Source organism: Chiroxiphia lanceolata, chromosome 5, assembly GCF_009829145.1.
Source record: "Chiroxiphia lanceolata isolate bChiLan1 chromosome 5, bChiLan1.pri, whole genome shotgun sequence".
In the NCBI taxonomy this organism is placed as follows: Eukaryota; Metazoa; Chordata; class Aves; order Passeriformes; family Pipridae; genus Chiroxiphia; species Chiroxiphia lanceolata.
In genome coordinates, this window is record NC_045641.1 from 1,296,973 (window position 1) to 1,314,269 (window position 17,297).

A 17,297-nucleotide genomic window follows, 5' to 3' on the forward strand; every position below is an offset into this window, starting at 1 on the left:
TCCCTGGAGGAGCTGCTCCAAGTGACCACAGAGATGCTGGAAATAGTTTTCCCTTTCCCAATCCTTGAAGGAGCTGCTCCAAGTGACCACAAACATGCTGAAAATATAGTTTTCCTTTTCCCCTTCCCTGGATATGCTCCAGGTGACCACAAGGATGCTGGAAATCGAGTTTTCCCTTTCTCCATTCCCAGGAGGAGCTGCTCCAAGCAACCACAAGGATGCCAGGGATAGTTTTCCCTTTCCCAATTCCTGTGCACAGACACAGCCATCCCAGATTATTTCTGGAGGCCGGATGAGGCTCTCCCAGCTCCAGGGCAGCATCCAATCCCTACATCCACCCCTAGCCAGGATTTCCTGGAATCACGAGATGGTTTGGGTTGGAAGGGACCATAAAGCCCATCCAGCTCCAGCCGTGGGCAGGGATACCTTCCGCTATCCCAGGTTCTTCCAGACACTTCCAGGGACACTGGCCTCGGACACTTCCAGGGACATTCCCGGCGGTTTCCCGGTGTCCCGGTTGCGATTCCATGTGTTTTCCATCCCTCTCCAGCGCGATGCAGCCGCCCCAAGGCCGTGGCCAATGCCCACATCGAGGTGGGGAACAACACGGGGCTCCACTCCCTGCTGCGCTATTCCTGCGACCCGGGATACAAGCGGAAAGCCGGGACTTCCAACCTCATCCAGTGCGTCCTCCGGGATGGATCCGCCCGGCCCGGCTGGACCGACCCCACGCTCCAGTGCATCCGTGAGCTCCCCGTGGGAATCGGGAACTGGGGAGTGGGAATTCCACCGCCGAGGGATGTGGGGAGGGGTTGTATTCCCCGTTCAGCATCTTGGGAGGAGATTTAATCCCTGGGATAAGTAATGGATGACGGACGCACTCCAGGGGTTGGGAAAGCAAATCCAAAGCTTAGGGCTCGCCGGATTCGGCGGTCCCGGAGCCGGGGGGAAAAAAGATGGGAAAAAAAGATCCATCTGAGGAAAAAAAAAGATGTTAAAAGGACTGAAAACGGGGATTAACTGGAATTAATTAATTAGAATTAATTAGAGTGAGAATTAGTAACCAACAGAGGATGGAATATTAATTAATGAACTGACGGACCAATCAACACTAATTCCCAAAAACAGTCAAAAGTTTGGATAACTGAGGGACATTTTTGTGGAGTGACCCTCCCAGTCCCTTGTATTGGATGATGTCCCTTTCCCATCCCAACAACCCGGGGCCGGATGGTTTATTCCCTGTTTTCTTGGCGGTGTTTTCCCACAGGAGACCCGGCAGCTCCTCCTCCACAAACCCCCGTCCCCGCGATCCCGACGGAGCCGGGCACGGAGAGCACCACCCGGAGGGGTGAGCAACTCAGAAATTTCGGGATTTTCGGGGGCCACAAACCCACCGTGGGGGGGGAAGCGAAATATTCCAACGGCGCGGCCGAATCCATGAAATCCCGTGGAATGGCACCGCTTTGGGGGCCGCTGGATTTGGGGCGTTGTGCTTTTCGATTTGGGAATCGGAAAAGGAATTCAAATGGAATTTTACACCCTTTTCCCTGCAGGAACCAGCCCCACTTCCAGCCCTTCTCCGGTGGGAAAGCCTGGAGCTGACGGGACACCACCGGATACATCCACACTGGGAGAGGGGACAACCCCGCTGCCCAACGCTCCCTCGGACAATGCCACAGGTTGGGATGCTTCCCATGGGAATATAACCCCCTCCAGGGATAATTCCATCCAGGAAAAAAGCTCTTTTTCTTTTCCCAGTGGATTTTTTTTTTCCCTTCTCCCCAAAACTCCTTAGCGACGCTCTTCCCACTATCCCGACTTTTCCAGCTAAAAAAAAAAAGCTTTCTCCCTTCTTTTCCAGCTTCCAGCCAGACCTTGGCCTATTCCATCGGTAAGACGAGCTTGTTTTGGGAAGCAGGGGCTCATTTTCCATATTTTTTAAGCTTCCAAGCCCTCGGGGCCATGGGAGCTTTTATTCCCTGGGAATGTCACCGAGGTGGGAAGGAGGCAGCACCCAAACTTCTCCCTGGGAAGGAGAATTCCAAGTTTTTTCCCTGCCAGGGTGGGGAGGGCACCTTGGGACTGCGTCCAAGGTTTTTATGGCTCTTTGTGGAGCTGTTTTGTTTGGAACCAGGCTGTGCCCTCATCCATGAGCTGGAAGATGCTCATCCATCCCTGTGGCTTTTCCACAGGGTTCCCGGCGCTCCTGGTCACCGGAATTGTGGCTTCCTTCTGCTGCTGCTGGAGGAGGAAAACGTGAGTATTCCCAACCCCACGAGGTCTTCCCGCCCCAGGGACGAGTTTTCCTCAGCCTCTGCGCTTCCCTGAGAGCTGAGGAAAAGCCTTGGAATGCCAGGGATGCTCCTCCTCCCTTCCACAGGCGCCCAGGGCAGGGCTACGACATGACACCCGGGGACATTCCCATGGCATCTCCCGCCCCCGGGAATGAGGAGGTGGCACCCCCCGGGATCGTTCCCACGGGATGAGCGCCCGCAGCCGGGAAACTCGGTGCGCCTGCCAGCCCCAAGGATGCTCCAGGATCCCACGGGAAGCCGGAGGCTTCCCTGAGCGGTGGCACATCCACGTGGAGCAGCCTCATCCCGAGGGACGCGTGGCTGCTCTTCCCAGCCTGAACCAGTGATTCCCATGGATGGCACGGCTCCAGGTCCCACGGGTGAGGGGGTTTTCCGGGATCGGGAGCAAGGATTTGGAGGAACTGGCCCCCTGTGGATGCTGGGGGTTGGCAGAGAGAGGGATGGGGGGGGCTGTATCCAAGGGGAGGGGGTGGGATGCTGGGATTTGGGATGCTGGGACTGGGGTGTTGGAGATACCAGGATTGAGGTGTTTGGGATAATGGGGTTTGGGATGCTGGGGTTTTGTGCTTGGGAACTGGGATTTGGGTGTGTGGGATGCCGGGATTTGAGTGTTTGAGATGCCAGGACTGGGGAGTGTTTGGGATGCTGGGATTGGTGTGTTTGGAATGCTGGGATTTGGGATGCTGGGATTCTGTGCTTGGGAGCTGGGATTTGGGTGTTGGGGATACCAGGATTGGGGTGTTGGGGATAATGGAGTTTGGGATGCTGGGATTTGGGTGTTTGGGATACTGGGATTTGGGTGTTTGGGATACTGGGATTTGGGTGTTTGGGATGCCGGGATTGGGGTGTTTGGGATGCCGGGATTGGGGTGTTTGGGATGCCGGGATTGGGGTGTTTGGGATGCCGGGATTGGGTGTTTGGGATGCCGGGATTGGGTATTAGGAATTTGGGCATTTGGGATGCCAGGATGTTGGTGTTTGGGATGCTGGGATGTGGGTGTTTGGGATGATGGCATTTGGATGTTTGGGAGGCTGGGATTTGCGATGCCAGGATTGGGGCGTTTGGGATGCCAGGATTTGAGTGTTTGGGATGCTGGAATGTGGGTATTTGGGATGCAGGGATGGGGGTGTTTGGGATGAAGCCGATCTTCCCTGCTCCAAGCAGTGCCCATTCCCTATCCAGCAGCACAGCCAGAGCTGCCCAACCAGACACCAACCCCATCCCTAGAGCGGCTTTGCCCCCAAATTCCCTGAGATCCCAGGAATCAGGTGGAGAGGGACCCATCCAAAGGTCCCTCCACACATCCTCACCCCTTTCCTGCTCTTTTCCAGCCAAAGATTCCGGCCCCATTCCGCCCTCGGACGCAGCTCAGGGATCCTTTGGAAGCACTTCCAGCACCGATCCAGGCTCCAGATTCCTGATCCCCCCTGGCTCTGGCTGCTCCCAGGGATCCCAACCCGGAGCAATTTCACTACAGACACTTCTCAAAAGACCAAACTTAGGAAATATTCCAAGGAAAAATATTTCCAGGACGCGACTTAGGGAATATTTCCCTGGCTGTGGTTTTCCTTCATCCGTCGGTGGTTTCTATCCATTGTTTTCCTTTATTTCAGGACAGGCAGCTCTGGTGCCTTTTTTTATGTATAAATATATATATTTTATATAAAATCACACAGAGCAGTTGATTGTTGAACTCACTGGGGGGTCTCAGCCAGGATAGGGAAGGATTGGATCGGGATGAAATCCATGAAATCCATCTCTGCAGCACCGAGGGCTCGTCGGGCACCGGAATTCCCATCAACAGCCCAAAATTCCATGTTCTTTCCCAGCTGCTGTGCCTTGTCCTGCTGTTTGTGGGGAAGGAATCAGCACTGTGGATGTGTGACAGTCCAAACCCTCCAGCCATGGAAGTTGGAAGTGCCTTTCTCCCATGGGATGGTCAGAAAACAGCCGGGAGGGAGCACCAGAGGTTCCTGCTCCGACGTCCACATCCCAATCCAAGCAGGAATTCCTGCCCCCAGGGTGAGCGGAGCAGGGAATGTACTCCTGGAGTCAAGCTCTTTCAGCAGCTGCCATGGGAATAACAGGATGCATGAGCCTCTTCCTGCTCCGGGCCTGGATCCAAGGGCAGATCCCTTCCAGAACCACTTTCGGTTTCGCTCTTCCGTGGCACAGGCTCTGGAATTGCGGCACGACGGAGCACGATCCACCAGGATTTTCCTAAGAGCTGGAATTCAATGCAGCCAAAGCACTTGTTAAGGAAGAGGAAACTAAGGAAGTTTTAAGGCTTTTTTTTTTGGTTATAAATGGAGTTTTAGGATTCAAAACTCTCTCCAGTTTGTCTCTGGGTCAAACCAAAGCCGTTCTTCCCTCACGGTTTGGTCCTGGGAAAAGGGAAGCAAGTTTGGGAAAGCCCTTGGCTGCAAGGAGGGGGAATTCATTCCCTGGGAGGGATTAATGATTTCCTCCCATTGCTGGCCAGGAAAAGTCCATTTCCCAGAAATAGCCTGTTCCTTTGGGAGCTTTCCAGGGTTGCATTTCCTCTTCTTCCAGCAGATCAGAGGGATTTCACCGAGCGCTGACGTCAGGGAGGAGGGAGGGATATCCAGGAGGTAACAGGGATAATGCTCCAAAATTAATGCTGATCCAGTTCTTAAAGTGCATATTCTTTGGAATATTCTGCTTCCCAGCTCCTGGAAGGCAAGGCAGGGCTGCAGGGAAGGTCTCCCAGAGCCTACGGGGTTCCTCCGGAGCCGGGCTGGAATCCCGTTCCAATATCCACCCAAACCCCGCTCCAATATCCACCCGATTCCTGAGCTGGGATGTGCCAACGGGCTTTGGGAAGCTGGGAGGGCTTCCCTAGAGCTGGCAGGGCTGCTCCTGGAGCGCTGGGAAGGAGGTGAGTGGAGCCAGGGAGCCAAAGTGCTGCCGGGTGCAAGGCTGGCACAGGAATCCCCCGGGATCGCGACTGCCGTTGCTCTGCGGGAGGGAGAGACGGGAATTTCAGGGAAGAGGGAGCTGCAGGGACACCAGCTCTGCTTCCAACCTCGGCCACGAGTCCCTCCCACCCAGGGAAGGGAACGGTGATGTGCCTAAAGCATGGAAGTCCCTGATGGAGTCATGGAATCGTTTAGGTTGGAAAGATCTGAGATCGAGTCCAACATTCCCCAGCACTTCCAAGTTCCCAAAGTTCCCCAACACATCCATGTTCCCAAAGTGCCACATCTACGTGGCTGTTAAATCCCTCCAGAGATGGGGAATCCACCACTGGACAACCCTCTCCATGCAGGAATCTTCCCCAGTATCCCACCTACACGTCCCCTGGCACAGATCGAGGCCGTTCCCTCTTGTCCCGCCCCTCGTGTCCCTGTGGATGGATCAGAGCCATCTGTGGTCCCCTGGATGTGGAGCTTCCCAGATTTTCCATATGGTCACTCCAGAGCTTGGCCTTCATGGTACCCTCTGGATAAGGCTCCACCTCACAGCTAGAGGGTGGGATCAAAGGCAAACCTGGACCCCAAAATCTGACTGTCCCTGGGGCGAGGGATGCTCTGCCAATCCCATGGGATGCTCCATGGGCTCAGCAGAGGCTCCAAGACTCGGGTGTGGGATCTGACACAGCAAAACCCCCAAACTGGCTCCACCTGAGACCACAAAAAGCCCCAGATGAGAAACCTGGGAACTAAATGGATCCCTGGGAAGTGCAACACCACCTGGAATCCCCCCGGGAAGCCACAAGGATGGGGAGCTGTGGGGGTGAGATCCCGGCTCAGAACAGGGACTGGAGGCTCCCAATCCCAAAATCCCGGGGAAAAGACGTACGTGAGTCAACGGGAGCTTCCTCACAACCAGCCTGGAGCTGGGATCCAACATGTTTGTGCATCTGGACATGCAGCAAGTGTGGGATGCTCCGGCCTTGGCAGCCTCACTCATCAGCTCCACCCGAAGGAAACGCTCCTAAAAAACAAGGAAAATGGGGAATAACACCCCTCAGAGGGAGCTGAGATGCTGGAAGAGGTTGTTCTCTGATTTTTTTTAACCCCTTGGAAACGATTTGCAACAGGATGAGCTTTAAAAAAAAAAAAAACTAAAATCCCAAATTCCTGGTGATAAAAAAAAGTCAAGGAGAAGCCAACGGGAAAGGAGGAAGGAAATAAGGGAAGAGCTGGCAGCCCTGCAGACAGGGAAAAGGGAATCTCAGAGGGAAGAACTCAGGATCTGTGGAAAACAACACCCAAATGCAAGAACTGTGGGGGAAAAAAACTGCTGCAATCTTGTATTTTCCTGCTGGAATCACGGCATGGAGCAGCAAAACGCGGGAAAAACGTGACCTCGGGTATTGCCAGCACAGATCCACCTGAAACTTGGGATCAGGGGGATAATCCTTAGGGGCAGGTATCCTAAATAACCCCACTGAAGGGGTTTTCCTGCCTTGGGAAGGTTTCACTTACCCCAGCCAGGGCTAGGAGGTGTTCCAGGGATTTGGAGAGCAGGAGACACTTCTTTGCCCGGGTCACGGCGACGTAGAGCAGGTTCCACTCGTCCTCTGGGATCGCGCCTAGCACGGAGCAGACATGATCCATGGATTCAGGGAGCAAGGAGGAACAGCCCTGCCCTCCTTCCCATGCTTCCTCCAGGTTGGACAAGGCTTGGAGCAACCCAGGATAGTGGGAGGTTTTCCCTGCCCACGGCAGAGGGTGGGATGGGATGGGATGGGCTTTAAGGTCCTCCCAACCCAAAGCATTCCAGCGTTTCTCTGGGAAAGTGGGAATGTGCAGTCCCTGTTTGCTGTGGGGGTCCTGACGCCATCCAAGCTCCTGCCTCATTCCACATTCCTCCCTCTGGGCACAGGCAGGGAGCTGCTCCCAGCTCCATGTTTTCCTGCCTCTGGAGCACAGGTTTGGCACTGGGGGAGTTTCCCGGGGCCTGGATTCCCTCTGCTCCCCAGGGATAGCCCAGCTCCTCCAAAAACCAGGAACCTAAGGGAAGCAGAGGCCTTGCCAAGCCTGGAGTTGGTCTTTCCCTATTGCTACACGGTGACAATTGCAGGAATATTCACGGAATCAGAGAATCCTTAAGGCTGGAAAAGACCTTTAAGATCATTGATTCCAAGCATTCCCAGCTCTGCCGCGGCCACCAGTGACCATGTCCCCAAGTGCCACTTCCACAGGGATCTGAAATCCCTCCAGGGATGGGGACTCCACCACCTCCCTGGGCAGCCTCTGCCAAGGCCTGACCATCCTTTCCATGAGGAAATCTTCCCTGATATCCAACCTGAATGGCCCTACAGGACCCACAACTTCTTCTGGAATCAGGGAATCATTTGGGTTGGATGATCTGAGATCATGGAGTCCAACCACCCCCAGCAGTGCCAAGGCCACCACTGACCATTCCCCAAGTGCCACATCCATAGGGATTTTAAACCCCTCCAGGGATGGGGATTCCAGGCTGTTCTGAGGCCTGATCACCCTTTCCATGGAGAAATTCCTGCTCATCCCCAACCTGACCCTCCCCTGGCCCAGCCTGAGGCCGTTCCCTCTCCTCCTGTCCCTTGTTCCCTGGGAGCAAAGCCCGACCCCACCCCCAGCTCCCCCCTCCTGGCAGGGACTTGCAGAGCCAGAAGGTCCCCCCTGAGCCTCCTTTTCTCCAAGCTGAGCCCCCCCAGCTCCCTCAGGAGTTCTCCAGCCCCTTCCCATCTCCCTTCCCTTCCCTGCTCTCCCAGGAGCCGTTCCCATACCGATGGCCAGGTTGGTTCTCCTCTGGGAAGCGTCGCTCCCACACGGGGCCTTCACAAAGTCATCCGCCACCAGCACCGTGTCGAATTCCAGGCCCTTGGCTTGGTGGACAGTGCCTATGAGATAATCTGGATCCAGCACAAGTGGGAACACAGGAAGGAAAAAAGGAATAAAGATCAGCCACGGCAGCAAAAACGGCATTTTGGAATTTCATCTCATCCTCCATGAATTTTTAATTTCTCCCCCAAATATAAATCAGGAGCTCCTCTGTCGGGAATCCTGAAGGGCTGAAGGGACTTGTCAGCCCCAATTTCCAAATGGGAATGTTCTTTGAGGAATTTTCTACCTGATTGATTCGTGTCCCCTCCCCACATTTCAGTCAGGGCAAGTGAAATATCCATGGAATCATAAAACCATGGAATGGTTTGGGTTGAAGGGACCTTAAAGTCCATCCAGTTCCATGGGCAGGGACACCTCCCACTATCCCAGGTTGCTCCAACCTGGCCTTGGACACTTCCAGGGATCCAGGGGCAGCCACAGCTTCTCTGGGAAATTCATTCCAGCCCCTCCTCACCCTCCCAGCCTTCCCAATATCCCATCTCTCCCTGCCCTCTGGCAGTGGGAAGCCATTCCCTGTGTCCTGTCCCTCCATCCCTTGTCCCCAGTCCCTCTCCAGCTCTCCTGGAGCCCCTTTAGGTCCTGGAAGGGGCTCCAAGGTCTCCCTGGAGTTTAGTTTTTTGCTTTAATCCCTGGGAGCAGCATCCCACAGGAATTGTCTGCTGAGAACCCAAAGTCCAGCCTGGAACCATCCCTACCTCCAACTCCATGGAATCACAGGATCCCAGAGTGCTTTGGGTTGGAAGGGACCTTAAAGTTCATCCCATCCCAACCCCTGCCATGGGCAGGGACACCTCCCGCTATCCCAGGTTGCTCCAACCCGGCCTTGGACACTTCCAGGGATCCAGGGGCAGCTACAGTTTCTCTGGGAAATCCATTCCAGCCCCTCCCCACCCTCCCAGCCAGCAATTCCTTCCCAATATCCCATCCATCCCTTCCCTCTGGCAGTGGGAAGCCATTCCCTGTGTCCTGTCCCTCCATCCCTTGTCCCCAGTCCCTCTCCAGCTCTCCTGGAGCCCCTTTAGGCCCTGCAAGGGGCTCTCAGCTCTCCCTGGAGCCTTCTCTTCTCCAGGGGAACATTCCCAGCTCTCCCAGCCTGGCTCCAGCCCTAAAGCTCCCATTCAACCTCCCTTCTCCCTAAAAGTCCAACTCGATCCAAACTCAGCCCTTTTTCCCAGGATCGGTTGGATTCAGGACCGAAAGGAGACCCGGATTTGCCCCTTTTATCCCTGGATTCACCCGCCAGGGATTCCTGGGACACGTGGGATCTCTCGATCCTCTGCACCAGCTCCGGGATCCGCTCCCTGTATTTCTCCACGATGGAAATCTTCACCGCCAGGTCTCTGTCGTCCACGTGCTCCGCGTATTCCTTCAAGCCGAAGAACCCCCGAGAGCCTTCCCACTTCTGGATAAAGGAATCGTTGATCACGAGGTTTGCTGGAAGGAAAGGGGACGGGAGTTCAGTTTATTCATATTAAAATATGATTAAAATTTAATTAGAATAAGAATTATTATATTATATAATTTATATTATTATTTATCATTATTTATTATTATTATTTATTAATTATTATATTATATGGTCTAGTTTATTTATATTAAATTAGAATTAAAATTTAATTAGAATAAGTATTATTACATTCTATAATTTATATTATTATTTATTATTATTATTTATTTATTATTATATTATATGGTCTAGTTTATTTATATTAAATTAGAATTAAAATTTAATTAGAATAACTATTATTACATTCTATAATTTATATTATTATTTATTATTATTATTTATTTATTATTATATTATATGGTCTAGTTTATTTATATTAAATTAGAATTAAAATTTAATTAGAATAAGTATTATTACATTCTATAATTTATATTATTATTTATTATTATTATTTATTAATTATTATATTATATGGTCTAGTTTATTTATATTAAATTAGAATTAAAATTTAATTAGAATAAGTATTATTACACTATATAATTAATATTATTATTTATTATTATTTTTCATTATTTATTATTATTATTATTTATTTATTATTATATTATATGGTCTAGTTTATTTATATTAAATTAGAATTAAAATTTAATTATAAGTATTATTACACTAATTAATTTATATTATTATTTATCATTATTCATTATTATTATTTATTTATTATTATATGGTTTAGTTTATTTATATTAAATTAGAATTAAAATTTAGCTGCAGTATTATTATATTATATTGTTTTTTTTATTATTATTCTTTATTATTCTTTATTATTTTTATACTAAATAGTTGATTTCATTTATATTAAGTTAGAATTAAAATTTAATTATAATAAGTATTATTACACTATATAATTTATATTATTATTTATTATTATTTATCATTATTCATTATTATTATTTATTTATTATTATATTATATGGTTTAGTTTATGTATATTAAATTAGAATTAAAATTTAGTTACAGTATTATATTATATAGTTTACTTTATTATTATTCTTTATTTTTATACTAAATAGTTGATTTCATATATATTAAGTTAGAATTAAAATTTAATTATAATAAGTATTATTACACTATATAATTTATATTATTTATTATTATTTATCATTATTCATTATTATTATTTATTTATTATTATATTATATGGTTTAGTTTATGTATATTAAATTAGAATTAAAATTTAGTTACAGTATTATTATATTATATTGTTTATTTTATTATTATTCTTTATTATTCCTTATTATTTTTATACTAAATAGTTTATTTCATTTATATTAAGTTAGAATTAAAATTTAATTATAATAAGTATTATTACATTATATAACATATATTATTATTTATTATTATTTATCATTATTCATTATTATATGGTTTAGTTTATTTCTATTAAATTGGAATGAAAATTTAGTTATAATAAGCATTATTATATTATATTGTTTATTTTATTATTGTTTTTATTATTCTTTATTATTCTTATACTATAGAGTTTAGTTATATTAAATTAGAATTAAAATTTAATTATAATAAGTATTATTACATTATATAACATATATTATTATTTTTTATCATTATTTATTATTATTTACTTATTATTATATTATAAAGTTTACTTCATTTATATTAATTCAGAATTAAAATTTAATTATAACAAGTATTATTACACTATATATTTTATTATTATTGCTTATTATTCTTTATTATTCTTATATTAGTTTAGTTTATTTATATTAATTCAGAATTAAAATTTAATTATAACAAGTATTATTACACTATATATTTTATTATTATTCCTTATTATTCTTTATTATTCTTATATTAAATAGTTTAGTTTATTTATATTAATTCAGAATTAAAATTTAATTATAACAAGTATTATTACATTATATAGTTTATATTATTATTTAGTACTATTTATCCTTATTTATTATTATTATTATTTATTTATGATTATATTATATAAATGATTTCATTTATGTTAAATTAGAATTAAAATTTAATTATAGTAAGTATTATTATATTATATAATTTATATTGTTTATTATTATTTATCATTATTCATTATCATTATTTATTCATTATTATATTATACAGTTTACTTCATTTATATTAAATTAGAATTAAAATTTAATTATAGGAAGTATTATAATTTTTACAATGTATTAATATATTGTATTATTTTTTATAAATATATTATCATATTACAATACATTATTATATATATTATGTATGTGCCATATTATACAATAATACTTATAATAACTGTAACAACATGTGTATATTATATATAAAAATATTATCTTATATATTATAAAAGAAATATAATGTAATATAAAGAGGATATTTATATGAATTTATGTTATTATTTTTATTTTAATTAAATTTGAATAATAATATATGTTTATATATCTTAATAATACATTAATAATGTAATAAGAATAATTATTAATATATTTAAATATATTCAAATATATTTTTATTTATAACAGTAATATATTATATTAATAACAATATAAGTTTATATTAATATATAACAATATTTTAATATATCAATTATTAATATATAGGACTAGATAGTATTAATATTTCTAATTATAACTATAAACAATAAATACATGTTGTCTATCATATATTAAAAATTATATTATAAATTAATTATATATTAATAGACTAATTATATGAATTTATAATTACTACTATTAATACAAATAATATTAAGAATAATATTAATTAATAATATTATATGATATATTATATGAATTGTATATTATTGTATTATAGAATTATAACATGTAATTATATACAACATTAATTATATTAATCGATATTATATTATATAATTAATATATAATATTAATTATATACTACTAATAATTTAATTTTAATTAAAGGCTTTAGTATGACTTCAGGGCATAAATCCCTCTTCCATCCTGAATAAATCCCACTGGATTTTTATCCCAAATTTTATCCGCCAGGGAAAAGAAAGTAGGATTTGAAAAAACCCAAAAGAAAAGAGGGGGAAGCTTAAGGCAAAATAAAAATGACCCAGAAATCAGGAAAAACAGGGAAAAACATCCCAAACTCGGGGTTTCCTGGGATAAGTTTCCAGCTAAGTGGAAATCCGGGGAGGGATCCGAGACACCGATCCCAAAATTTTGGCATTCCCGGTGTTAAGAACTGAAGATCCTTAAAGCTGCCAAAACCAGCTCGGATATGAATTTAAAAAAAAAATATTCAAAAATCAGGTTTTTTTCCCCTGGAGAATTCCCTGAGGAAACGGAAAAGGAACCAGGAGAAAGGGCAAGGACAATACTCACATTTTTCCCTGACTTCTGCAGGTTGACTGAACTTCCAAATATCATAAATCCTGCTCAGGCCAAAACGAGCCAAACCCTAAAACAACCAAAAAACCAGGGCTTATTATCCCAAAAAAAAAAAAAAACGGCTGTTCCAGGGAAAATAAAGTGGGAAAAAAAAAATAAATCTCAATTTCAACATAAATTGACCCAAAAAGCTCTTTTTACTTTCGAGGGCATTTTTACTTTCCAAAAGGATTTTTTTTTCACCCCCCTCTCGTTTCTAAATCCTCTTTGGTTTGTTCCATCCGAAGAAAATCGGGATAAATTAAACACATCCCAGATTTATCGGGATAAATCAAATTCATCCCGAATTTTTAGTTGGTGCTGGGCAGCCACAGCTTCAAAGGTTCACTTAGTTTTAATTTGCAGCTTTCTGGTGGAAAAAAAAAAATAAGGTGAAAAAATTTGGAATATCGGCCTAAAAATTCCAAAGATCGGCTCAAACAATTCCTTGGCTTTGAACTCTTCCGCTTCCGGCTCCAAAATTCCCAAATTAAAGGAGGTTTTTCCCTATTCCATGAGATTTTATTGGCGATTCAGAGCTCGAAGGCCAGTGATTCCCGAGGCTTTGGAATGTGGAGCCGGATTAAAACCCTCCTGGAATTCCAGCCCAGGGATTCCTGTAGGTGTGGGCGCACACATTCTCCTCCGGCTCCGCTTTTTCGGGAATGAAAATCCAGGGAAATCCCGGGGGCTGTTGCTCCCTCGAGGGGTTGATGTCCGGCGCTGCGGAAAAATCCCGATTCCCCTTCCCAAAAAGGCCCCAGTTTTCCCTGGATTTCCTGGGTGGATTGAGCCAGGGACCAAAGCCCCCCAGGGCTGGGGATCCACGATGATCCCGGCACATCCCAAGGTCGCTTCCAGCTTCAAACACCGCCATTGTCTCCCAAGAAAACGTGGAAAATGTTTATTCTTTCCCTGTTTTTATGTTCAATTCCGGCTGATTTTTAATTCCAAAGGCACCGGAACCACTCCGGCTCCTCCAAATACTTCCAGCCATTTGTTCCATCCCCTCTTTTCCCCCCCCCAATCCTGGTCATTCCTAAACCCAACTGATACAATTCCCATCAAACCATTCCTTGAAATCCTGGTCAATTCTTAAACCCAAATTATACAATTCCCACGGAGCCATTCCTAGAAAATCTGGTCATTCTTAAACCCAACTGATACAATTCCCACCAACCTTCTGGAAAAGTTTTCTCCTGGAAAAACACCCAAATACCTCCCGACTATTCCTAGAAATCCTGGTCATTCCTAAACCCAAATGATACAATTCCCATCAAACCTCCTGGATAACTTTTCTCTTGGAAAAGCACCCCAATTCCCTCAAATCTATTCCTAGAAATCCTGGTCATTCCTAAACCTACATGATAAAATTCCCACCAACCTTCTGGACATCTTTTCACTTGGAAAAAGCACCAAAATCTCCTCAAACTATTCCCAGAAATCCTGGTCATTCCTAAACTCAAATTATACAGTTCCCATCCCACCTAAGCCGGATAAAAACGGGATAAATCAACCTAAAAACGGGATTTGGCCCGCCCGGATTTGAGGATAAAACGGCCCCAAATCACTTCCCGGTCGCGCCAGATTCCCGCTTTTTGATGGAATATCGACTCCAAAGGCGGGAATCGCCCTTGGCTGTTCCCACCTAAGCCAGATAAAAACGGGATAAATCAGCCTAAAAACGGGATTTGGTCCACCCGGATTTGAGGATAAAACGGCCCCAAATCACTTCCCGGCCGCGCCAGATTCCCGCTTTTTGATGGAATATCGACTCCAAAGGCGGGAATTGGCCTTGGGCGTCCCCACCTACCCCGATGACGTGGATTGGGATGGGTCTGTCTCTCCCGGTGAGTTTGACGGCGTCGTCGAAAACGCTGGAATTGCTGCGGGAAAGGACCGTGATCTTCCCTTCCATGGAGCCCCGGACGGCGCCTGCACGGACACATTCCCAGGGATCCCGGGAATCAGGCTCCGGATCCGAGGAACTCCACGGATCAGCGTTATTTGTTTAATTATTTCTCCTTTATGGATCGTGTTTATCTTCAGTTTCATAAATTTAAGTGATTTATGGATTTGTTAACATATTTAACACGTTTTTGTAGATGAAAGGGATTATATTTCTGTATTTATTAATGTATTTAATATACATTTAATTAGGTTATCTATTTGTTAGTTTCATAAATTTAATCAACTTCTTCATGTTAAATCTTAAATTTCATTTAGAAAATGAAAATTGAATAAAGTAAAATGTGAATAGAATTTAATTTAAGGGAAACAGAATTTAATTTAAGGGAAACAGAATTTAATTTAAGGGAAACAGAATTTAATTTAAGGGAAACAGAATTTAATTTAAGGGAAACAGAATTTAATTTAAGGGAAACAGAATTTAATTTAAGGGAAACAGAATTTAATTTAAGGGAAACAGAATTTAATTTAAGGAAAACAGAATTTAATTTAAGGAAAACAGAATTTAATTTAAGGAAAACAGAATTTAAGGAAAACAGAATTTAAGGAAAACAGAATTTAAAAAATAAAAGTAGTGGATAAAGTAAAACATAAAGAAAATAGAATTTAAAGAAAATAGAATTTAAAAAATTAAAATTAAATTAAAATAAAATTTAAATAAAATAAAATGCAAATAAAATGGAATTTAAAGAAAAAAGAATTTAAGGAAAACAGGTTTTAAAGAAAATAGAATTAAAAAAATTAAAATAAAAATAAAATAAAATTTAAATAAAATAAAATTTAAATAAAAATGTAAATAAAAAAGAACTTAAATAAAATATAATATAAATAAAATAAAATTTAAATAAAATTTATTAATATAAAATTTATTAATTTAACAATTAATATTATTAACAATTTATTTTAATAAATTAAATTAGTAACTAATTATCAACACCTAGTTATTTATATACTATTACTATGTAATATTTTATGTATAATACCTATACATTAATTATTAACTATGCTAAACTCAAATGTCATTTCAAATTTCACTTTGAAATGAAATTTAACCAATTTAATGTAATCGATTGTGAATTATTAGTAACTCTATTATACTCTATTTTTTACAAATATTTACTCCTAATTGAATTTTCTAAATTAATTATTAATAGATTAATTGAATTTTATAAATTCAATTATTTTCTTAAATGTTGAACTTAAAGAGTAAACTTAAATTTATATTTTATAATCGAATTTTATTAATTCAATTTATTACAATTGATATTAATATTTATTATTTACGGTGTTATTAGTGAATAAAATTAATTATTATTTAATAAAATTAATTTTATTAAATGGCCCTGAGCTGAGAGAGCACAACTCACCCTTTTGGTTCCCACCCACCAGCGTCTTATTCCGGATCCCTTTGCAAACATCCAGGATTGTTGCTCCAACATAAGCAATTTCGGGACCAAATCGGAAACTCTGCATGGAAAAAATCCAGGAAAAGGCAGGAAAAGATGAAGAATTTGTTAGAACCTATAGAAGTATTGCTATGTATGGAATTACAGAATTCCCACCCACCTTCTGGACATCTTTTCTCCTGGAAAAACACACAAATCCTCCAAAACTATTCCTAGAAATCCTGGTCATTCCTAAACCCAACTGATACAATTCCCACCAACCTTCTGGAGAAGTCTTCTCTTGGAAAAACACCCAAATATCTCCCAACTATTCCCAGAAATCCTGGTCATTCCTAAACTCAACTGACACAATTCCCACCAACCTTCTGGAAAAGTTTTCTCTTGGAAAAACACCCAAATACCTCCAGACCATTCCCTGAATTCCTGGTCATTCCTAAACCCAAATGACACCATTCCCATCAAACCGTTCCTTGAATTCCTGGTCATTCCTAAACCCAAATGACACCATTCCCATCAAACCATTCCTTGAAATCCCGGTCAATTCTTAATCCCAAATTATACAATTCCCACCGAGCTACTCCTAGAAATCCTGGTCATTCCTAAACCCAAATGACACCATTCCCATCAAACCATTCCTTGAAATCCTGGTCATTCCTAAACCCAAATGACACCATTCCCATCAAACCATTCCTAGAAATCCTGGTCATTCCTAAACCCAAATGACACCATTCCCATCAAACCATTCCTTGAAATCCTGGGCATTCCTAAACCCAAATTACACAATTCCCACCAAGCTATTCCTAGAAAATCTGGTCATTCGTAATCCCCCCAAACTGTGTAGGTTTAGGAATGACCAGGATTTCTAGGAATAGTGGGGAGGTATTTGGGTGTTT

General features: G+C 42.3%; 2 protein-coding genes across 4 annotated transcripts in view; one reads left to right on the top strand and one right to left on the bottom strand.

The window, feature by feature from the left end:
• The first annotated feature begins 367 nt into the window (after window positions 1–367).
• Window positions 368–2,734, top strand: IL15RA (interleukin 15 receptor subunit alpha). The gene is made up of 7 exons (XM_032687739.1): window positions 368–376; window positions 421–745; window positions 1,268–1,348; window positions 1,554–1,679; window positions 1,862–1,891; window positions 2,193–2,256; window positions 2,381–2,734. The coding sequence occupies exons 1-7, from the start codon at window positions 368–370 to the stop codon at window positions 2,484–2,486; spliced, it is 741 nt and encodes a 246-aa protein (XP_032543630.1). The 3' UTR covers window positions 2,487–2,734.
• The window catches only part of FBH1 (F-box DNA helicase 1), a 42,373-nt gene continuing 26,849 nt past the window's right edge, over window positions 1,774–17,297 (bottom strand). For 2 of the 3 annotated variants that reach the window (XM_032687268.1, XM_032687267.1), the window contains 8 exons: window positions 16,366–16,465; window positions 14,844–14,965; window positions 12,986–13,061; window positions 9,407–9,604; window positions 8,053–8,178; window positions 6,767–6,873; window positions 6,138–6,272; window positions 4,604–5,294 (listed from right to left, as the gene is read on the bottom strand). In XM_032687268.1, the coding sequence (XP_032543159.1) occupies window positions 5,175–5,294; window positions 6,138–6,272; window positions 6,767–6,873; window positions 8,053–8,178; window positions 9,407–9,604; window positions 12,986–13,061; window positions 14,844–14,965; window positions 16,366–16,465 (984 nt within the window). In that variant the 3' untranslated portion in view covers window positions 4,604–5,174. Of the gene's footprint in view, window positions 2,239–3,625; window positions 5,295–6,137; window positions 6,273–6,766; window positions 6,874–8,052; window positions 8,179–9,406; window positions 9,605–12,985; window positions 13,062–14,843; window positions 14,966–16,365; window positions 16,466–17,297 lie in introns of those variants that run through there. The other variant, XR_004356996.1, reaches the window with a different exon arrangement.